This window comes from Coccinella septempunctata, chromosome 9 (genome assembly GCF_907165205.1).
Source record: "Coccinella septempunctata chromosome 9, icCocSept1.1, whole genome shotgun sequence".
In the NCBI taxonomy this organism is placed as follows: Eukaryota; Metazoa; Arthropoda; class Insecta; order Coleoptera; family Coccinellidae; genus Coccinella; species Coccinella septempunctata.
Window position 1 is genome coordinate 15,305,633 of NC_058197.1, and position 24,603 is coordinate 15,330,235.

At 41.9% G+C, this 24,603-nt stretch overlaps 1 protein-coding gene across 6 annotated transcripts in view; it reads left to right on the forward strand.

Moving 5' to 3' along the window:
• The window catches only part of LOC123320012 (homeobox protein cut), a 77,582-nt gene that overhangs the window by 41,587 nt on the left and 11,392 nt on the right, over positions 1 to 24,603 (forward strand). For 5 of the 6 annotated variants that reach the window (XM_044907144.1, XM_044907145.1, XM_044907147.1 and 2 more), the window contains exons 3-5: positions 14,947 to 15,128; positions 15,771 to 15,880; positions 19,172 to 19,831. In XM_044907144.1, the coding sequence (XP_044763079.1) occupies positions 14,947 to 15,128; positions 15,771 to 15,880; positions 19,172 to 19,831 (952 nt within the window). Of the gene's footprint in view, positions 1 to 12,838; positions 12,978 to 14,946; positions 15,129 to 15,770; positions 15,881 to 19,171; positions 19,832 to 24,603 lie in introns of those variants that run through there. The other variant, XM_044907149.1, reaches the window with a different exon arrangement.

Below are 24,603 nucleotides of genomic sequence, written 5' to 3' on the forward strand. Positions count from 1 at the left end.
TAAAATTCCCAGATTTATTACTAGAAGAGTTGCTCTTTCAGAATATGTATCACATTTAGATCTACGATAATTTTCCTGGAAGAAAAACCACTCGCAAGTTGACCTTCGAAAAATTCCCAAAAAGTTGGGGTCAACTAGTCGGACTGAATATTCTGTCATTTAGGGCCAATTTCACCAGACGGTGATTAACTGCGCTTAGCTTCAAACAAACTCTTTTTATCATTGACATCTGCTTCGTCTATCAAGTGAAGGAGAGTGAAGAAACTACAAAACACAGAGGGACACTCTATTTCAATTGAACTCAAGATTCGTAATCGACATAAATTGGCGAGTTTCTTTCCTTAACCCCAGTTACGTCTAATCTCTGTTTATATCCTTGGTGAAATTGGCTCTTAATCTTCATCGAAAATGTATTCGCTCATTTCGAAACAATTCCTATTTTCCCCTCACAACGCGCAATGATTTATCATGGAAATGCTACAGGATCTAATCATTCCCGAACAATCGTAGTAATTTCCCGTAAATAACCAGATATAAAACCAAAGAACCATAACTGAATTTCTAAAATCAATAGGAGTCATGCCATTGAACCTAGATAATCGCAAATTATCGTCTATATACTCCGAAGAATCAAAGAGGAAACGGAAATAGTGTCCTTATCGTCCAATCCTTATCGACTGTCATTGTTCCAGACTGTTTATACACACACACAAACATACATAGACACACACACACTCCATATATATTTTTTTGACAAATGTCGATGCACACATGCGTGAAACAAATGAATTTCTGCATTAACGAATGACTGACGGGCGGATGTGCTTAATGGAGTATCGTTGTGAAGATATTTGCATTTTTTATTAGAACTAGTCCGGCTGAAAAGAGGCTCATGCATATTCAGAGCGTCCTTTCCGATGGCGATTAACAATTGTTTTTACGGGCAATAGACGTTGTTCCTTCGCGCATCACTGGATGCGAACGCCGAGGAAAAAATACACCTTGATCGCGCCCCCAAGGGTCCAAAACGAAGGAGTTCCGCAAGGCTGCGTTCTAAGTCTCGCACAATTCGCCAAAAGTCCCAAGATCCGAAGCCAACGCTAAACGGGGACCACCGTGGATCTATAGAGTGTAGGGATAGTAAGATTATCGTTGTTATCGAGGTGAGCAACGTGCCAAAGCAGGTCGAAGTCCTCAGCTATTAGGGACCTACCACAATCCATCGACATCCGTATCTTCAGGTTAACTTTGGAAGTCGTTTCGCTATATAGTAACCGGAGGCGATACGATCGTCATTTGTACGGATTATAATTGATTCCTAGCATTGTGTTATGACTAATGGCGTATCGACAATTGGATAATAAGCGTTGGGGAATGAGTTATCCTGATTGGGTTCACTGATCGTAATTACAGCCCTGAATATAGCGTCAATTCATCGCGAGAAATGTTTATTCGGTTTTTTTCCCTTTATTCAGAACCTTTGGAATTCCTCATCCTAACCAGCGCAAAAAAGATCATCTTAAACAGTAGGTATTGAAAATAACTCACCTGGGCATCTTAAAAATTGCTCAGTCAGTGTGATCTGCCTCTGGAACCTGGAAAAATAAGAGAATGCATCATGTATATGATTTTCCAATGGCCGTTTGCAGAGTTTTCCAAAACAATGACTATATTCCCAAGGGTAAAGATATAAAGTGACTTGAAATCAGCAGAATCACCCTGCCAAAACTCTAAGCATACTAAAATTGGTCACATTTCCAATACAATCTATCACACAGGTGCAAATTTTCACCTGATCATCCTGTATTATGTAATATTTGTGATGGCAAGTGGAATAAAGTTTGAGGAATTGTTATAAAAATGTTACAAATTGCACTATGCTTCGGTTATGGCAAGGTGACTCGGCTGATGTAGCTTTAAGTCAGTAAGATACAACAAAGGAGGTGCAATTCAGTTCAAATCCGAAGAAACAGTGGCGTTGCATGGTTGAAGTTATAGAGAGGATAATCCGAAATATCCTCAACTTTTTTCTTCACTCTAGGGTGAACTAGAGATGAGATAGACTCATCATACAGCTCCACGATAATTCCACGGACCATAAACACGAGTCGTTGACGGTTCGGAACACAGAAAAACCACCGGTAGTTAAATGTCCCGGAAAATATGATTTTTCATTAGCCTGCGTGATTATACCAGGTACTAGAAAATGCCCGTCTGTACGTGCCTGGTTGACATAAGTTAAACATGTTCAAGAAGCAGTTTATCGGGGAATTTACAGCGAGCGCTCACTTATTCTACACTATCTGGCGAATCGAGATTACCAAGTCCAGATACGGGGAAATATTCATAGAGAATAGACTGAATTCCTGGAGATTGTTATAAATTATATTCTAAAAGGGCAAATATTAAGCGACTCGAATAGGCGAAACGTATACGTTATTTAGAATGTACTGATCACAGAGATAAGCATAGAACTTTATGTCGTTATTTATTGCGGTTTCTTGCGTCGTCCTCTATGCCGTGAAATTGCGATAATGGCAGGCCGGTGTATTGGACGCCACGAAAAGCGAATCGATTAAGCCATCCGCAATATATTTCGCGAATTAATTAACCTCAATCCAAATGTCATTCATTCGAAATTTTCTATGTTCCGAGTGACATTTCGACCGATTCGAGTCGGAGGAGTCGAGGATCGTATAATTGGAAAATTATTAAAGGAAAGGACCTGCACGTAGAGCTCGTAATGAAAAGGAAGACTTTAGCCCTGTACCCCCGCGCTCTCTTCTTTTCTTTTTCAGTCAGCCCATATACGCTCTTACGTCCGCATTCAAAGTGAGCTGATATATGCGAGGGAAAATGATTGAAAGGGCTTCGGGTTTCCCTATTAGCGCTGTCGAAATGAAAGCAAAGTATGGCTCCGAGCGAAAATTTCAATAACCCTTTGTTTCGGAGTGTAAGATAATACGTTGCCGGTTTTTCCTACGAAAATCCTGAAATCGCAGATTATTTTCTAAGAGGAGGGGGTTGGGGGGATACCCGGTGTATCCGTTTCCGACCGGATGAAACGCTAGTGAGCTACTGATTAAATGTTCGTGAAGAAATCCGGCCCGAAGGACCATTTTTTTCGGGGCAGCTTAGCGGATGAATTCACGATTCTTAAGGTGAGCCCACTCGAATATTTCCATTCGATACCCCATCCATCACCTTTCGCCCTCAATTAGGCCGGTCAGAAATAGAAAACGTGACGGAAATAAAGTCGTCCGCTGCACCACCTCGATAAACACCTCGACGTTTAAAAATCCGATCTTCGTCTCAAAGTTATCTGTCGGAATTTGAAGCCGCGCCAGCCGGTCGAAAACCGAGAAATTCTTATTATATGGATCATCTATACGGCCATTAGTGATTTACGATCGCACGAAAATACGCCGGCATTTTTATCGGTTTCGTAAAACGAAAAATCCGGGTTGACGACGACCAAAAAAAACAAGAAAAACAATGACGGAACGAACCGCCGCCGGGGAGGGGGGATGAACGAGTTCCGATATCAAATCACGCGAAGTATTTAATTCTGGTTTATCGCCCAAGATAACGCTACAGTATTATTGAATTTACGTCAAGGATGGCTATGCAAAATCCCGCCGCGCACCAACAACAAAACGGGCGCTATTAATTACCCTGTAAACGTGACCGATCTCTTTTTTCCTCTAGGTTTGGATTTCGGCTCATTTAATTAAAGACCGTCTAGATGGGCTCGCTATATTTTCCGGTGAAGGGGTGGGGGTGTTGTCTTAGGAGCGGAAAACACGCTTCAGATCAACCGCACCGATGAAGTGTCTCGCCGTAAACAAAAAATTTGGAATTCACCTTTTATTCCGGAGCAATCTGTCCTGTCAAGATGCTCTGGGAATGACCTGAGCGACAGTTGCAGAAAGTTTCAGCTTCATTTTTGTACATATAGCCATGAAAATCTTGGGGGTGTATTGAAAATCTCATTCACGATATCGGGATTTCCAGAATTTTATCAAGATATGATGAAAAACCTACGAAAAACAATCAAGAGTCAAGTTTTACTGACAATGACATCAAAATTGAACAATCGAATTGTTAAAAAATCAGACGTAGAGAAGTCAGGATGTCCCTTATCTTCAATTTGATAAAATCAAGTCCTTACGTGGAAAATTACAAGAGTAAAACTGTGCAAAGAGCGAAAGTCACAAAATGGCGAATGAACTGAACTCAAAGTTGGCCGCAAACTTGAAATAAAAATATTTAAAGAACCGAGAGTTAAGGAGTTGTAAATTGGTTAAATTTCATAATTAAGAACGCGTCCCAGAACGTCAAATAAAGAGGAGGATACTACCAGTTTATCGTACTTAACTGTCAACCCACAAACACTCGAGGAAAACTACTGCATTCTCATCTTTCAGCGCTGAAAATCAGAGGCGTCAAGTGGATAAATTCAAAGGTTGTATGACGCACAACCACTTAAATTATATTTCACTGGAATATCGAGTGAAATCTCAACGAAATCATTGTTGAAAATTTCTGGGAGAGAAACGCATGGATCTACCGTCTGGGGTACCCCAAGGTTCTGTTCGTGGCTCCGTTTTTTTATTTCTTAAACGCCGAAAGACGCTGGTTCGAACCGGAACCAGCAGATCGATTCGCGACACCAGAAAACTAATATTAATCAAGTTTAAATTTTCCGCGAGACCTCCCCCACACACCCCTAGCCCAATTCAATTAGCCCCAAAACTCGAAATGTCAGTTTATTCCGGGCCATTGACGCCTCGGCGCGTTCAGTATTTCAAGACGATAATTAAAGATGCAAAACGAAATCAAACAACCAAACAGAAACACATAAAATCCCCCCCCACCCCATCCTACAACCAACGACCCCGGTATATTTGCATGGCGAGAGGCACACACCATGATTGGATAAAGGCATTAAGGACCTTAGATCGCTTTTCCACTAATTAGAATGTCTCCCTTATGTGTCATTATTCCTATACGCGTCGATTCGATTTGTAAATTAAAAAAAATCGTCCCCGGTTTAATCCGGGGGTACGATTCGATTAAACGGCGTCTTTCCCCCACCATCCCTCGTCGGTCGCGGTTATCTCCTTTGTTTTCTTATGACGCATGGTGATTTTATGCGAGATCCGTCGCGCAAAATGAAATTTCGTGATTAAGATGAGGCCCCATAAATCTCGGGGATGTGCAATTGGGAAACGGGCCTAATAAATCAGTATAATCAAAGCTATGGCGGGTTCCAGAAATCCACCCCCTCATAGCAGCCTCTTCACTTCACATCGTCAGATTTTTTTCTGATAACTCCCGTACATAGGTCCAAGGTCTCGGTAACTATTTCTCCTTGGTTCCGGTTTCCCATTAGATCTAATGGTCCAATATTAAATTTTCAATTATTCCGTTCCACAAGAACTACCCCCGTCTCGGAATAGATCTTCCATTCATTGTTATTCCATTTTAATATGTCCACGCTTTGACTGTTCCTCTAATCTTGGAAATGTTGTCGTTCGGACAACGTGGGTAATTGAGGTAATTTTTTGCATTGCTAGTTCTCCTGAGTAACAGGAAGTCGAGACGGACAGTCATTTGTTAACGTTGACGCACTGAACAACCTCTAAAAAAACTGTCAAAATCTCAACGAAGTTTATAGTTCATTTTCTCCTGAACCCTTTGGTCGATTTCAACAATTCTTTTTTCAAATGGTAGCTTGATTCTTCTGGAACATGAATGTTTAGATGCCGTCTTCATTTACTCCGTTTCTTATGATACAGGGGTGAACAAAAGAATGATAAGAAAGCTCCCATTCAGAACACGATGTTGAGGAAATCCCTGACAGACAAGAATATCTACGGACACTCAGATGTTGCCTCACCTTTCCTGAAGATTTTCTCTTTTTATTCATTGCGATGTCTTTATTTCGAGAAAAATTACAGCACTTCAAATGGTGCTCGATTGGATCAAAATTTAGAGAACATCTGACCGGTTTATTAACCAAGTAAAATGCTCTAAATTCTCTCAAAATTGAGATATCTCAACGAATAGAATGGGGAAATGTTCAGAAGAGTTGAAGCAACATCTGAGTGTTCGTAAAAACTCTCGACTGTCAACGATTCACTCCACAGGGTGTTCTGAATAAAGGCTTACTTCGCATTCTTTTTGTTCACCCTGTATATAACAAGAAAGGGAGTAACTGAAGACGGTATCTGAATTATTATGTACCTGAAGAATCAAGCTTAAATTAAAAAAAAATATTGCTGAAATCAACGAAAGGGTTCAAGAAAAAATGAACTTTAAACTTCGTTGAGATTTTATCAAATTTTTTTGCCTATTTTGAAACTTTTTATTATGACTCAGATAAAAAACAGATAGCGTTTTAGTAGGCGTATTTCATTCCATGAAATGTCTTCAATGTGTCCTCAACTCGCGTACGTTTCAACCCTTGCTGTTCCTGTTTTTTTTTTTTTATTCACCGCATCAACCGTAAGAACTTCTCTCTCTCTCTCTGCCCGGAAGACGAAAATTTCAACGATTGCCATACAACCATCAGTGATTCATGCTCGTACAACAACGGAAAGAGAAACCTTACACTCAATCCGATTAATTTCGCAACCCTCCACCGAGCTTTATCTCCTCGGCCTCCTTTGTTTAGTCTATGATTTATGTCGATTCCATTCAAATTTCTTTCATTAGTAGATACGGCGGTACGTAGCCCGAAAAATTAAAAAAAGACCGATAAATCACGGGGGTAACGAGAGGGTTGATGTACGTTGGAAGACGAACCGGAAGATACGTTTGTACGATGGGAAAATATATCTTCGATGATTGTCTGGTTGGTGTCGTTGTGAGACATTCAAAAACTCCTCAAATCGAGAGTTAAAATAAGAAAATGACAAGTTCGCAGAGCCCCAGACGACAAGGAAGACCTTATGTGAACGTATGAGCGCAACAGAGACGGTGGGAGGTGTTCGTCGGATCTTGTCGCCGATTAAACCAGCGACTCCCAAAATGCGGGACGCGAATCGTGGCGATCTTAAAAATTCCAACAGTGTGAGTGAGTCCAGACCCGGAATCGTTCCCAATTCCATCGCCGAGCCCTAGATCCGGCCGTTCGCAATCAGAAACGCCATATCTATCGCCTTAATTCCAATCAAATTCCCCGAACCCTTCGCGAGACCGGCAACTCTAATTCCGCCAAGGCATTTCTGATTGAATATCGATAACCGAAGTCTATAATGAATTATAATCAAGAGAGAAACGAGTGAGAGACTCGCCCCGGCATTCTGTATCCACCCCCGCCCCCCCAACCGCCCCCGCGTTCACGTCCCCTCTCGTAACAATTAGAATGATACCGTCCAAGTCTGAGTATTATCGATTGATTGTTCTCGGTCTCTCTCCCCCGCTACCCCGATTGACATTTCGACGTCTTTGTTTTGCATACGCGAGATTATTCATTTTCAGATTTACTTCTTCTCCCCCTTTCGACCCCTTTCGCGAGGAGCGGCTCCATCCGATGGCGTGTGTGTGTGTAAGGGAGGACTCGCTTTTTGTTACGTCCGTCGCCGCCGATAGCCGCCTTCGATTCTGCCCGATGAAAACCGCATGTGACAATGACAAGTAATGTGTAGTTATCGCCCACTTCTGGCGTGTTGACGTGGCGAAATGGCTCTATTCCGAATCGACGGGGTTCGGCTAACGACTCTCGGCAAGGAGAACGATCCGTTTTTGGTTTATAACGTCCGATAACGCCGTTTCGAATCAACTTTCCTCCTAGCTCGTGACCCTTCGATTGACAGGTTGAAAATCGGAGGGCGAATCACATATCACAATGTGATTCTGGCATCTTTGCGGCAAGCGTTTTTCGTCGTTCGCCTCCCTGAGTATAAATCGCGATGTTGTCAAACACTATGTTCCGTATGTACGCTTTTATGCATGTGTAGCTAGTCGCGGCAGTCAGTTATTCCAGATGGCTGAATTTCAAAACGACAGAGTGTTTAGAAAACGCATCGTTTTTTATCGAAGTGTATGCGTTATGTGTAACGCATCACAACAAGATATGTTACGTTTCTGATGAAGGGTTTTTATGTGAACCTATAAACCCCAATTGTGATGCGTTCTTTGATTCCGCGCAGAATTTCATAACGCCACGATAAAAGCGTCAATAAATATGAAAGTGGCATCTCATAACGCATCACAACAAGATATGTTACGTTCCTGATGAAGCGTTTTTATGTGAACCTATAAACCCCAGTTGTGATGCGTTCTTTGATTCCGCTCAGAATTTCATAACGCCACGATAAAAGCGTCAATAAATATGAAAGTGGCATCTCATAACGCATCACAACAAGATATGTTACGTTCCTGATGAAGCGTTTTTATGTGAACCCTTAAATCCCAGTTGTGATGCGTTCTTTGATTCCGCGCGGAATTTCATAACGCCACGATAAAAGCGTCAATAAATTTGAAAGTGGCATCTCATAACGCATCACGACAGGCGTTTTATATCAAAACACTACGTCGAAAGCAGTACGATACTTATCGACAAGAAACGCTTGCATAAAAAAGATATGACATAACGCATCTAGACAGGCGTTACAACTACTGGCCAATTTTGCATGGAAGCCACAAGCGGCAATAAACGCTTACATCAAAACGCTTCTTCGAGAGCGCTACGGTTTTATCGCGACAGGCGATGAAAATTACATGCATAAAAAAGGGCTTATAGTAGGAAACTGCAATATGCTCGAATAATAAGAAGAGTCAGGTAAGCATATAGGTCAAAGCATCAAGTTGCTTAATGGGTAACCGCCGAGTCGACGGTTTCATATTATTTTACATCACGGAAGTTCACAAAATTGAATAAGAGGATACGAAAAAACCAAATAAGATATTTCATCGGATACAACATGGATTATTTTACGAATCCGGCTCGAAGGACCAAAAATCGCAACTTCGAAACGGAGGCCCCTGTCACACTTCGGACCACAAGCGACAATAAACGCTTACATCAAAACGCTTCTGCGAAAGCGGTGCGGTTTTATCGAGACAGGCGATGAAAATTACGTGCCTGAAAAAGGGCTTATAGTAGGAAACTGCACATATGCTCGAATAATAAAAACAGTCAGCATATAGGTCAAAGCATCAAGTCGCTTAATCGGTAACCGCCGAGATGACGGTTTCATATTATTTGATATCATTATGATTTGATCACAGAAGCTCATACAACTGAATAGAAAGCTACGAAAAAACCAAATAAAAGACCTCATCGGATACAACATGGATTATTTTACGAATCCGGCTCGAAGGACCAAAAATCACAACTTCGAAACGGACGCCCCCGTCACACTTCGGACCCGCCGTACATCGTCTGCGACGTATATGAACGACCCCGTCTCGCCCCTGCCCCACCCCCCCACGGCCCATACGCAATTCGCATTAAAACAAACGCCGCCGTCTTAATCCCCGGACGAATCCCCAGAGTGTCATCCCGATAGATTGAATCAAAATGGCTGCCGGTGTACGCATAATTGCTCCATCTCTGGTGCCGGCCCGGAACTCGCGTGTCTTAAATCCGGTATTAGGAATTACCTCCGGGGATTCCCCGCGCCAATTTCTCGCCGCCGCTCGAGCGGCAGATCTCGGCCGAATTATGTATCGCCACCCCCGACGACGAATCTTTTGGTTTGTGTGTGTGTGCGCGAAGAAGCGCTCGTCGAATATTCCGATTCCGAGGTAGTAGACCGAGGAGTCGGCCTTGAGGAGGGAATACACCTTGATATTCAATCTGTTAATGACGGCTGATTAAGAGAATCGCCGATTCCGAAATGGTTCCACGCAACAATGGCTGAACTCGGCAAGACCATCTTGTAAGAAGTTCATAAAATCGTTCGGGCGCATCGGTGCGTGTCCGGGATACAGACAATCGTCGGCGTATACGCGGATAACCAGAGTTCGACGTTGTTTCTGCTGAGACGTCGGCGAAAACGTCTAAGAGCCGCCGAGGGAGAAAAAACGCGGCCATCATGGACGCGGTTACTGAGACGACGGTAATGCAGGGACCTGTATTGTTCGCTGACGTTTCTAACTTCTCCTTTCGATGTAGGTACAAGATTAAGACAAAAACAAACGCAGAATACGCCTCGTAATGGAAACATCGTCGTGAAGTTACTGCAAATAACGCGCGTTTGACAGCGACGCGTTAAATTTTCGATTCGATTATGATACGCGCCTCCGCCCGGCCCTGTGGGCGTAAAAATTTACGCCGCGTCGTAAACTCGGCGCGCTGGACGTACGACCGGGGAAAAAACAACGTCGAATCCGACCATAGAGTATCCAGTCGCGGGAATAAAATAACCCTAATTACCCAGGTATTCAAGATATAATTTAACAACAATTTTATCATGAGAGTCTGTTATAACGCGCGCGGATTTACATATTGACTATATATACGCTTTTATGACGTGGGCATAGCGCTTAGCGCCGTGGTTTATTATTCGATTCGGCGTTACCAACCCCGAAAAAATTAACCGGTATAATTTTATACAGCGCGCGATCTTTATCTGTCCAAATGGCCCCGGTTTATTGGAAATCGGCCGTGTTTGTTCGAATCATCGCGGTTTAACGATTGGTTTTATGCCAGTCGGGTCGGGATTGAGTCTTTCGTACCATCGAATCTTCTCGGATTCATCAGCGGGGGGGTATTAAGACAAGATCCCGATAAAAACCCGGGCCACTTCAGCTGTCATTATATAATTAACCAATCAAGTCGAAATTTTCCCAATCTCTTCCCCAAAAATGAACCCGGATTAAATTGACCCTCAAGGAACGCACCCCTCGCCCCCCCCCCACCCCCGATAATCAATCCATTCCCGCCAATCGCATCTCGACGCCGCTTTAATTGCCACAATTAAGGAATAATTTTGATCCTCCGCGTATATATCCGCCGCCCCTCTATGAAACTTGCGGAAATTGACAATAAAATCCGTCCATCGATTCCGAAACTTGCGGGAGTTCCTCATCAATCAGGGCGCGCGGGGGTAGAAAGTTCAATTTATCCCTTCGATCGCGCCAACTGCAATCTATCGGAACGATCGGCTGACGGAATTATGACGTCCGCGGGAACCATAGAGAACCGGGCCGCGTAACCGAAACTTCTCGATGTTCCGAACCACAGACGATTCGGAAGATGTCAATTACGAGACTGTATATTTTCGTTTCGCTAATGGAAAATTCCTAATCGCGTTCGTATTTCAATTTATCTTCGGGCGCGCAAATTGGAGGAATCAGAAGGTTACCCGGGGAAATTGTATCGTTACATCCCCCTCCTCCACCGGTTCGAACCCTCCGACTCGAAGTTAAAACAACATCCCTCGCATCTTTCGACCACGTATGTAATTTAAATATTATATCTGGTGTTTTCTACCAATCACTCAGGCCTACGCGGCTGCGAAAGGGTGAGAGTAAGTTTCCATATAGCTTAATCACCTTCGACCCTTCGGCTACCCTTCTCAATAATCAATAATTATACACGAATATAAAGAGAAAAGGGGCAGTCGCCGATTTCGACTGTTTCTCATCTGACGTTGAAAACGGCTCGGAGAAAAACGGAACGTACCCATTAATACTCGATACTCTATGACCACGATGTGTTTTATGCGAAATTCTAGCGTTCTCTCGCTAATCAAGTGGGTTTCGAGCGAAAATCGCTCGATATCTGGATTTATTTGCATGGGTATCGTCGACTTTTCAATAATCCATCGAAATGGTCCATAAATCAGGCGGAAATGGGTCAAGCGTCCGTTTCAAGTCGTAAGTAATCAAGTCGTATTTGCGTTTCGAAAAAACTCATTTTAGGTCGTTTACACTGGAAGGAACGACAGTTATGTTTGATATAAAACAATAAATAATGCGCCTCGACTCGTGGATCTCTCGAAATATGTTTGATCTGGTGGAAATAAACCTTGTTTGCGGAGGCTTAAGCGATACGAATGATCATGTGTCATTTAATTAGGGGAATTACGAAAATTCCATAGAGTTGCGTGGAAGATTTCTAACTCGAAACAGTACCATTTAATCCCAACAGCCTTGAATTCATAGAAAATCCTTCTTCGGCCGATCCCCATCTATGACCGTCCTCGTTCTCAACCCGTCGTTACTCCATATCGAATCCCATTTTTCCCCGTCTTTGAAAACTCGACGACCAATCGATTACCTCTCCCGCTTTGATTTACTCGGAAGAGAGTCGACATGCAAAGTAGTTATTACTCATTGAGCACAGAACGATGAGGATTTATTGGCGTTCGGGGAAATGCAGTCATATTGATTTGGACCCTGTCACGAAACGCGTCTTTTGACGTTCGACCAAGGGGTCGCGAAGTTCTATGTTCGCGAATCTGACACATGAAGTTTTAGGTTAAGTGCGTAAGCCTCGTTACGATTTTTGGAATAGTGACGAACCGTTCCAACACCTGACTCACCTCATTAGCAATCTGTTTACCAACCTGGAAGACATTTTAAATCCGACGCCATTTTACCACTATCAGTCGCCTATAATTTACGATCGTTTTATCGCATCGCATCGCTTATCTATTGTGCACATCACAATCTTCGTGTTTGATTTGTCATTTTCAACCATTCAGGTTACGCCAATATTTGCCCAATGTATTTCTTCTCTCGTTTCCAGTAAACGCGTATTTTTCAAATATGGGTATACGTCTTGATATTAACGATACTGTTTGAGATGGATCAAGATCGCCGTTTATTTGTTCGATAAATAACGTTTTCCGAGTTTAATTTATGCCTCAATTCATTTATGATACGCTGATTACTGATATAGCGATGATCTGATTTCATCATTTCTTTCATTAGTATCAGTGTATCATTATCTATCGCTATAGAAAGTTTGTGTTCTTCCCCTTAGGCATGTGCGAATGGATCCCAAAGATGAACTCGTGAGTAGAACCACTCTTCTCCACGGAAAATTTCAATAAGGCACAGATGGCGGTGCATACCTTAATATTGACAGTATTGACACTTGTTATGTCAGCTTGACGTGATTCTTAAAGGCGCAGTTTTCAAGTTTCCCATCAGAAAGTTGAAGAATTCGTACTAAATTTCTTGTTTGTTTGTCTTTACTCAACTCACGAAACAGACGTCAGATTTTGATGGGGATTTCAGTGTAGTGTGGAGGATTTATTCGAGAAGGTTTTCGGGTAGAATTGTCTCCTTCGTAAACGTCTAAGAGATAAAGAAGAATCCGCCCTCTGTGATCAGTCATCTCTGACATCTGACATTGACTGTCAAAATCCATGGATTTTCTGTGATCATCGACATCTGTCAAGAATTCCGTCGAATTTTGACGTTTTTCATGATCATTTTCGGTTATTCCTCATTTCACTCATTTTTACGTCGATCTTCGAGTTAAAACGTTTCCAACTACGAGAAAAAAGGTTCGAATTTTCATTCTGGATCGCGGCGTTTTCGACAAGTCCATTGTTTCACGCCCCGTTCTGTAATTTATCAATCTGAATATCTTTTATCGCGGCTTTCCCGTTTTTACACTTTCAATGGACCATACAACCATTGAAAATTTATATTTATAACGGTTCTTCCCCTCCCGCTCGTATTTATCTTTATCTTGAGCCCGAAACGGTCGTAACTCACCATCCGAAGACCGTTAAAACCCAAAAAAAAAAATGATCGATCCTACCATGTCGGAAATACGAGAAAACGGAAGCCGAGTCTCTCGCGCTGATAAATATAAGCTAGGGTATCTTCCTTAACGCGCTCTCCGAACGGGGACGTATGTCGTTCACGGCAGCGGCGGCGAGCAGTTAACAGACGAAAATTTATCGGCGGACGAAACAAAAAATCGCATACTTGCAGTGGCCCAATTGTTTCCCACGGCTTTCTAGATGCGCGCTAATTTCGACTAATTGGCAATTGTTTGCCCGGATTACTGGCGGCTGCAGGGCCGGTCCGGACCCTACGGCCAACCCAGAAATTCGGCACGACTCGAAAAATCTCCGTCTACATCGATTGGTCGCGAGTTTTTTTTGCTGTTTTTCCACCCGAAGAAAGGGAAGCTTATGTCACCAAGGGGCAGCCTATTCACCCTCATTTTGTACTGCTGGAGATCTTACTTCGACTAAAAATATTCGTAACTTTGAGACAAGATCGTCAGCGTGAATCTGAAAAGGGGTGGCCGCCAAACTGAGCCATGGGGAACTCCACAGGTTGCGTCAAAACCGCAAGAGTTCTCCGGTCGTTGAGAAAATGCTGACTGAGTGTCTGCAAAACCGCGTTACGGGCCTGGTCATCTGCGGACATCGGGGAGTTTTAAGGGCCGATTTTTTCCCCGCCGGAGATGCCCCCGTTGCCGGGTTTTTATCGTCGAATTTAATTATTTCACGCTTTGTTTATATCGGGGATTCCCAGTGCCAATTAAAAATTTTACACTTTATTTTAGATCCCGATAACTCCGCGTCAAATCCCCCGTTTATTGGCGATCGTTAGTCATCAGTTTTTTTCGCCCTGTTTCTGTCGGTGCCCGTTTCGAATATTCGACGAAAATCAGTCGAATTTCCGCGTATGAAGACGCGAATCCACGACCCCTTTCGGAGGTAAGGTGATAGAGATCGATTGATTAAATTTTAGGGTCGAACGCACCCCTTTTCTAACCCTTCGTAATCGCGTGTACCTACCCGCCACCCTCGCAAACGTGGATTGTGTCTTCTCGTTTCCACAGTTGCACGGCCAGCATCTAAATGAACGCACCCCTTGTCGCAGACACGCTGGACACCCCTGAATCGGACGTTGATATCGTGACCCTTCGTCTCGCTGGACACCCCTTACGCAGTCCAAGGTCGCGCGAAGATTGGACCACAGAGCCGCATTCTAACGTTCTTTTTCTTTTCGCAGATCAACCACCTCTTGGAGGAGGTGCAAAGACACCAACTGACGATATCGAAACTGCAGGAATCGTCGATAGCGCAGATAACGAGGCTCGAGGAGCAGCTCGAACAAAAAAGACAACACATTGCCAGATTAGAGAACAGACTAGAGTCGCAGAAGGACTACGAGGACTTGAGGAGGGAACTGAGGTAACTGTCAACGACAATGAAATGGGGAATTCTCCTCAATTCGGGTTATCACAGCATACGCAAGTTTAAACTGAATAATTATAAGTTTCATTCATGAACATTTCAAATGCACCGCAGAAACTATTCAAAATCATTCTTCAAATACGAGGTTTTAAACTTTAAATCGCTTCGTTTCTAGTTTACGATTTGGCAACAGCGCCTACTAGAAAATTAAAAAAAAATAGCTTGTTTATAAAACAACAGCTGTTGATTTACAGCCATCATAAGGCGCGTACTCACTGGCGAGCCTCAACAGCAACCGGCCATAAAAATCCCATAAAATTTTACGACCTTCTTCATTCGTCGCAGACTTCATAGACAGCCATCTTTGTCTATCTCATCAAGATAGTGTATTTTTTGTCCTTTATTATAAACGCATATTTCAGTCGATGTTGCCAACTTGTACAATAGAAACGAAACGCTTTAAATTTTGATTTTTCGTTTTTAAGTAGTTGAAATAATTTTTTTGGAAAACGGTTGAAATGGATACTTCAAAATGTGACGTTTCAAAGATGTTTCATATAAAATACATCATTTTCGTCAGAAGGGGTATTCCCTATTGTCTCATTGAGTAGAAAAATCATCGATTGTTTTTTTTTTCAGTTTGGTCCGACCGGAATTGGTGAATAGTATAGAGAATAAGGTTAACACAGAGAATTCGGAAAAGACAAAATGTGAATCACTGCCCAAAACGCCGAGTACAGAGAATGAAGGTAAGAAGAAGATTCTTTTCCTCTCTAGGATTCGATGATCTGTTGGAAGTGCATGTAGAGACCGATGAAATATGGGGATTTAAGTTCGAATATCTAAAATACCCTATACAGGGTGAGTCTTTGACTTGTACGAATATTTTAAGAGTAGATTTTTGAGGTCAGAAGAAACGCTTTTTTCCTTTACCATTTTTTCCTAATCGGCTCTGTTTAAAAGATGCAGGCTGTTGAAAAGCCATAAAAAATGTTATTTTATCTCATAAACAGTTTCATCGAATGAAATGAATTTTGTGATATAGTTTTTCATTTATTTGATGAATCTTTTTCGAGCACAAGATATCACTTACGTCTTCCAGTTTTCTCATTATGACCATGAAAATACCGAAAATTCAAAGAACCAAACTCTTGAAACTAAGTTGGACGCTATCTAATGAATATTTGAACGTTTTGTAAAATAAAAGTATTCCTCAAATTTGCTCGTATAATGCGACGTTTTCCAGTAATTTGATGGTAAAAAATTAAAAATTATCTGTGAAATGTGAAAAATTGGGTACTTTGGCTGAACACAACTCTGTTCGAAAAATCCACAGATGTGTAGTGTCACAGATTCAGCTTGTTATGCCGAAGGTAATTTTGTTTTTCCAGGGATGGCACAGCTCATTATGAAAACTTAAAATGAATATTTCTTTTTATCAGTACCGAATCGAAAAAAATGGTATGGGAAAAAGTGTTTCTTGCGATTCAAAGACTCACCCTATATATACGAGCGCGGAAAAAAACCGTAATTAAACAGAATGGAATAAGTGATGGGTGAATTTTTTTAATTAGATCAGTTAGGCAATAAATCAAGGTAAGTCAAGCATTAAAAAGGAAGTTATTCATCAGGTTCATTGATAAATTGCCCTGATATACAAGAATTATTTATATTTTCCTACGATTCCTGTGAACGAATTTAGTGAAGTCCCTCTACTTACGATAGAGTTATATATAGAGTAATAGTAATTATAATTGAAAGCAGCTCGTCTGGAAAAATTACTGTCGAAATCTCGTACGGGGGGTATAATTAACGAGAGAAGCTCGACCATAAGTTGTTTACCATAAACAACAATCTTCGGAGATCGGAGATACGAGGGAGAATTTGAATATCTCAAGAGGAAATGCCAAAAGTGTGAAATTAAGTCCGACAATGACATTGTCGAACAGTAACAACGCGGAAAATCATGTGGGTATACTAAATATACCCAGATGACCATGAAATTATCGTAATCGCTATTGGTAATAATTGTGGAAATTCTTCAGTATTGACCACTCGTCAAACGAGATAAGGATTAATTATATTTATTTTCATTACTTCATGTCCAGGAAGAGATTGACCGCAAAAATTGATAAATCATCCATTTCTCCTGATACCAATATTGATAAATTGCATATCCCGTCTAAAACCTAACCTAAACTCCATCGATCCAATTCTTTGGATAATTCAACAACAACAAAAAAAACAATCGGTCTCTCTTTCTCGCATTTGCGAAATATACCATTAAATTCGCCCATTGTTTCGGCCATTGTTGCCTACCACGTTTCGAAACCATGAGAACAGCTCGCGCCATATTTGAATATTGACGAAATTGTCCCAGTTTTTCATTTGATCTCGTTGTTCCGCTGAATGGAATCGTTATATTGTAAAACGGCGTGTGGAAATTCGATCTGATTATGGATCACGCATTCTGATCGCCGTTTTTACGTTCATTGTTTCGAGATCGCTAATTGTCGATCTTTTTCCCTCGGTAATCGCGCGCCTCAAGGCTCCCTGCCGGTTCTGTAGAAAGACCTATACGAAAATCCGGGGATAAACATCAAGGGTTCAAGCTAGTTATGAATGGGATTCCTCAAGGCTCCTTCTTAGGTCCGACATTTTCCAAAATCAACACGTATACTTCATTCAAATTTATTTTAGCAGTCGGTTGGCCATGAAATAATTTTCTCAAGTTTTTGTAACTAGAACGAAGTTAGGTTGGCACTCATGAAATGTCGTTAATGTCATAACGCCGTTGCCACAACTAATATCAATTTTTATTACGAAAATGCCGAAAGTGATTGAAAAAAGAGACAGGGTATCAGGAAGTGCTATTTAGAATTCAGGTCCGCTCATTCAAATAGTTATGCCTTGATATTCTAAAATCCACAATACGTCAGACGGTAGCGAACATATTCAATGTAAGAGAATTTATATAATGTTTTATCTGAATCTAAACGACTTATATTTCAGCTGGATATTTCCACAATCAGAAAGATTGTGAATGAAGAGGATGACAAAGAATTTCCTTCTATTAGGAGACCCAAAAAAGTGGTGGCATTTGAGAATTTTATGTTTGAGTGAATTAATGCGAAAAGTTTACTACAGGATTTTCGATAAATGTCATCGGAGAATAAGTTCCCTAAAATGGATTTTTCTATTTTTCATTTGACTTGTCCTATACAATGTAAATGTCTCAAGGTACTAATAAATACCTAATTATTATTATTACATCAATATATTAAGATGAATAGCCACAAATACGCGCAGATTGCCCTGTTACTTGTTTATTCATGTGAAATTTTTGTTCAAAGGTGAAGTTCATCTTCACTTGAAACTTCCTTTAATTCGTTTTACTTATATTGATGCAAGATGATTCTTGTTGAAGAATTTAACATTCTTGTAATTATCTGTTAATTCCTTCGGGAGATACCCATTCCCAACCACTGCATCATATGCATTTCATCTTCGGGTTAATATTTTTGAAATCTACGAATGATATAAGCCAAAGAAGATAACGAACATTAACACTCCTCAAGCTAGTGCATATTATGATATTATACTGATCTCTTGTATTTTCCATGCAAATAACTGGATTTGGTATGTCTTCAATCAGTTTGTATAAACTTCAATTATGTTCGTCACATATTTTCCGAAGCGATTCGACATTGTGATAAAATACGTAATAACAAAAACTTTTACGTAGAACGGGCAACATAAAACCCAAAAATGTTTTGACAAGCTTCATAACCCCACATCTTCGTACTATACAGAGTGAAATATGTCAAATTTCCATGGCCAACCGACTGCTAAAATAAAAGTGAATGAAGTATAGTAATGAAAATATCCCCTCAAGGAGCCTCAAACTCATCTTATCTCCCTAATATTTTCGTTTCACCCATATCCGTGGTGAATGGGGTTCCCCAGGGCCCCTTTCTAGGGCCCATAATTTTCTAAAATTCGACCAGATCTCTAAAAAAATCACCGTGTCCCCTTTCCAGACTGTCCGGAGAAGGCCTCGACGCCCCTGGCGGCAGACTCGACGGAGAAGAGCGCGGCGTCCACGCCGCAACCGCTGGACCACCTCTCGCGACCCCACCCCTCCCCCTCGCCGATCCTGAACGGCGGCGGCCCCAAGAGCCCGGAGGACAACAACAACCACCACGTGAGCAACAACAACATCCCGCTGGCGACGATGTGCGCCGTCAACAACTTCCTGCGGGGCGACGACCTGAAGAGGAACAACCCCTACGGCTACGACGACCACAGGCCGACGTTCCGGTTCGCCGAGGACCTGGGCATGGCGCCCGGCTCCATGGTGGGCAGGCTGGGCGAGAGCCTCATCCCCAAGGGGGACCCGATGGAGGCCAAGCTGCAGGAGATGCTGCGCTACAACATGGACAAGTACGCGTCGCACAACCTGGACACGCTGAGCATATCGAAGAGGGTGAGGGAGCTGCTGTCCATCCACAACATAGGCCAAAGACTGTTCGCCAAATACATACTGGGGCTGTCGCAGGGTACAGTTTCGGAGCTGCTGTCCAAGCCCAAACCCTGGGACAAGCTGACGGAGAAGGGACGGGACAGCTACAGGAAGATGCACGCGTGGGCGTGCGACGACAACGCCATCATGACCTTGAAGAGCCTAATCCCGAAGAAAGGTAAGAAAATTTTAACAGTTTACGCCCGATATCGAACAGCCAACTGGGTCATTCGAACTTATGCTTCAATCGTGAAATAACGACGAAGAAAGAATTAATAGTCGACGGAATAATTTCACGCGAGAAAAATATAAACATGCTAATTTTTCAATGAGGCATTAGCGGCGGCGACCCCTCATTTGAATATCGGAACGGCAGATATTTCCCCTCTTTATCAGATCGAAAATAGTGGAAATGACGTGATCGGAACGCGAATAACGACCCGGGAAAACAAACGACAATCGATACTTTAATGAGATATAATTGCCGGGCGATTACCATAAGCTCGTGGAAAAAAAAAGTGTAGTGGAAGATTTGGATGCAAATTCCCCATCGATTTTTCCATTATTGTTATTTCAACGTCTCGGCCGTATCGAATTCCGCCCGTATAACGAGCAGGAAATGGTCACGAGACAGGTTCGAGCGGCTCGTCCACGACTGACACCCGGATGGGCGACCGGTCAGTTTTCATTCTGTCGGATTTAGAAGCTAATTTCCCATTATTTCAACGTCTCTGCGTGAAATTAACGCCAAATTTACAAGGTAGAACAGCAGAATCTTGAATGCCACAAGGAAAATGACGCACATAAAGTTTCCTTGAATTTAACGCTTTTCTTCGATATTTGGCAACGTCGCGAAATTTTACCGAAAATTCCTCCTCTCAATTTGCGAGATTCTGAAAGGTTCGTTCGAAAACTTACGAGCAGGAAGAAATTTCGGAGAATCTCGGAAAAATCAGAAACCGCTTTTCCATTTTCCGAAAATTCAGAGAGGCTACGCGAAGTTTAGGAGCCGCATCTATCCTCCAAATTCAAATGGATGGTTCGGAATACGCGAGACGCAACATAATAGAAAAGAAAATTTCGGAAAAGTGAGAAAATCCAAGGAAAACGCTTTTCCGATTCCCGCCAATTTTGACAGATTTTCTGGCGTTCAGGAGGCGCACCTACCCTACAAATTTCAAATGTTCGTTAGAAAAGAAAATTTCGGAAAATTGGGAAAATCTGAGGAAAACGCTTTTCCGATTTCCGCGAATTTCGACAGGTTTTCCGGGGTTTCGCAAGCGTGCTTACCCTCCAAATTTCGAATGGATAGTTCGAGATACGCGAAATGCAACGTGTTAGAAAAGAAAATTTCGGAAAACTGGGAAAATCCAAGGAAAACGCTTTTCCGATTTCCGCCGATTTCAACAGGTTTTCTGGGGTTCGAGAGGCACAGATACCCTCCAAATTTCAAATGAATAGTTCGAGATACGCGCAATGCAACCTGTTAGAAAAGAAAATTTCAGAAAACTGGGAAAATCCAAGGAAAACGCTTTTCCGATTTCCGCCGATTTCGACAGGTTTTCTGGGGTTCGGGAGGCACAGATACCCTCCAAATTTCAAATGAATAGTTCGAGATACGCGCAATGCAACCTGTTAGAGAAAAAAATTCGGAAAAGTGGGAAAATCCAAGGAAAACGCTTTTCTGATTCCCGCCAATTTCGAGAGGTTTTCCGGGGTTCAGAAAAGCGCACCTACCTTTCAAATGAATAGACCGAAATACGAGAGGCGCAACGTGTTAGATAAGAAAATTTCGGAAAAGTGGAAAAACCCAAGGAAAACGCTTTTCCAATTTCCGCCGATTTCGACAGGTTTTCTGTAGGCGCACCTACCCTCCAAATTTCGAATGGTTAGATCGAGACACGCGAGACGCAACGCGTTCAAAAAGAAACGCAAGACAGCGTTGAATATTGAAAAAATTTAACTCTTCTCATCGGGCGTGATCAGAATTTTTCTCGTGTCGCCCAAAAGGGGAAAAAAATCGATCTCGTATATGCAATCGGAAATTCGCTTCAAGAGAGAACGGTTATAATCGCTGGCTCGATCAACGTCTACTGCGTCAGAAGTTTCCGTGTTTTGGAATAATTTAAAGAAACTCCTTCGGTATAAAACATGAATCATTTCCTGCATCAGCCCGATACATTAAATTGGTTTTCAGAATTTCGAATCATCAATAATAGATAATTGCGATAAAATTACTAAATTATACCGGTTTTTATGTTTGATTTCCATCTGTCGCTGTTCCTACACGTATTTTTCAGCGCAACGGACACAACCAGCACCGTAATTTGAGAATTGGAAGGATATAGACGAGCGAAGAAACGTCGATTGATACCCATGTGGTCATTACACTTTTCAGTGACACAGAATTTCGTATTCCAAGTTTCTTTTTCTTCGTTTAATCAGTCGTTATCGCACGTCTCATCTCGAACATACCCAATACATCACTTCATGCTCTGAATGATAGAAAACGTTAAAATAAACAGTTCAACTTTTTATGGTCTCGGGCTGTTCAATGACTTCATCTAGACAAAATAAATTATACAAATATGAGTCGGAGATAAAAATCAGCCTAGCAAAAACAATTATTCCTTGTTAGGAACAGGTGAAAGAACGGATTGGTTAATTTTTTGGCCTCTAGGATAACTGGGTTACATGTGATCACTATCGGATCTTCATAAACAATCAAACTTGCTCTGGATAACCGTCAAACTGTCGTAAATTTTTACACATCCCTCGAAAAACGTCGTACATTCAGATTTCGCAAGACGGACAAGTTCATTTACCGTATATATATAAAATGTCATAACCGCACACATGCGAGCACGCATTACAAAATTATTAACATCGCGAACGTTCGATTTCTCAACTATTTATTGTTGTTTTTCTCCCACGCCGTATTACGATTAATCCGTTTCATTCTTGTTCCATTGATGGCGAGTTTCATTGGAAGGCTTCATGCGAAATCGATTCAATTAAAGCGGATAATTCATTCATCTGTCAGTTTTTACGTCAAACTATAATCAGTGGTTTCTATGCGGAGAATTCAATCCCTATCGACGCTGACGATATCCACCCCTGACGTAAGGCAATCAAACAAGATTTCTATGTAACCCAGGTAACATCTATGATTCGGATAAACATAGAATCGGAGCACTGAATCTTTTACTCTTAATTCGCCGAAATTACACCGTGCAAGTACCGGCTAACTGTATTTAAATTGTCGGTTTAGCAAATGATGAGAGACTGTTGTTAATCTCTTCGGATGGTAACGCACAATGTTAATAACGAACCTAGAACACGGAAACGTATCCGTTAACGTCGCAACCACAGAACTAGAAATCACAGACGCCGGATCCGTATATGTGATTCACTGCGAAGTTCCCATAATCAGGAACGCAGTCTAATTGATGTTTACGAAAGAGTATGTTTCATCGAAAAAAAAAAGGGAAGAGGCAGGGGGTCTTTTTATTATTTTATAAACACAGATACGCCGATAATACACTGGTATTAAATTGTCATCTGTTTTGTTGAACCCGCTGTCACACGGTCGCTCTATGACTTTACCGTTACAGATTTCTTCCTAACCGATTGTCCGGGGACATCGGAGACAATTCTAATTTTATTTTAATAACGAGAAATCATGGGAACCGGAGACTTATCGAGTTCGGATTGGAGCACCGTGCATGTGAGATTTTTTTTTATTCGTCGGTACAAAAGAAGAGTTATCGGTAATTACAGTAATTTCTACCGTGTTTTCGGTTCTTTTCAATTTACCGCGAATGCAGCAAGCAGGTAGCGATGCAGGGATGTCACCGGTTAGTTTTTATCGCGAACCATCGACCACCTGATGGTACTTATTTAGGGACCAACCACCATGTGGCCCCAAAAAAATCACCGACAGTTTCCACCACGTGGCAACGCCCGCATACGTCGAACGAAGGAGTTCGTTGATTCCACAAACACAGAAATCTGAATAAGAAAAGCGTATACTTGGTTCGCGTGATCGAGGCATGGGACGGGTTTTTTTCCGTGGTTAATATCTGTGTGTATCGCCCGGAGTTAATTATAGATTCCGTACTGATTTGAAGAAAATTATTTCAGGGTATGTATACGTTATACGGACTTACGGACAAATTGGACCTAATATAAGTTTCGTGTGTAATGAAAAAAGTTATATTATGTTTGATATTCGGCGTTTGAAGGCGATTGAAACGTCAAACCGGCTCCGAGACGAAACAAAAACACGCGATTGAATTCCTCGATGGTCGTGGAACATTTTTCCACCGTGAAGAGTCACAGAACGTCGAACCACCGATTCCGTTGACATTTAGGGTGGTGCGTTCCGAATTTTGCATCGGATCGACATGAAAAGTTCCATCTCGATGGTGAGTAACGCGTAATTTCTCTTCTGTCGTCGTTCGGGATGTTTACACGGATCGACAATGAATAAAGGGCAATCAATTCGACTTCTATCCGCGACCGCGAGGGTTTATAAATGAACGGAGCGGCGCCCATACATTACAGCGCAAATGATAAATCGCGAAACATATTTAGAAAGAAAAGAGACTGGAAACAAAGAGATTCTCAGCGAAACGATCCTTGAAGATCGCTCTGCCGTTCCGATAAATAACAGATCGTTTTTATGAATGGAAATAATTATGCGTTTATAGCGTCGCGTCTGTTGCAACATGGCACAATCGATTTTCTATGATTTATCGGATGATATCTGCGGATCCAACATGGGAAATCTGAGTAATTTAAAACGTGAATTTATTTCGCGAACGGCCGAGTCCATCCGGTCTGAGGAAAAACGTGAGAACGCGATCATAGAATCGGAATTGGTCGCGTTCCAAACGGCGGATCCCGATTGTTTTTACCTGATCGTGTATGTGTGATAGGAGTCGGGGA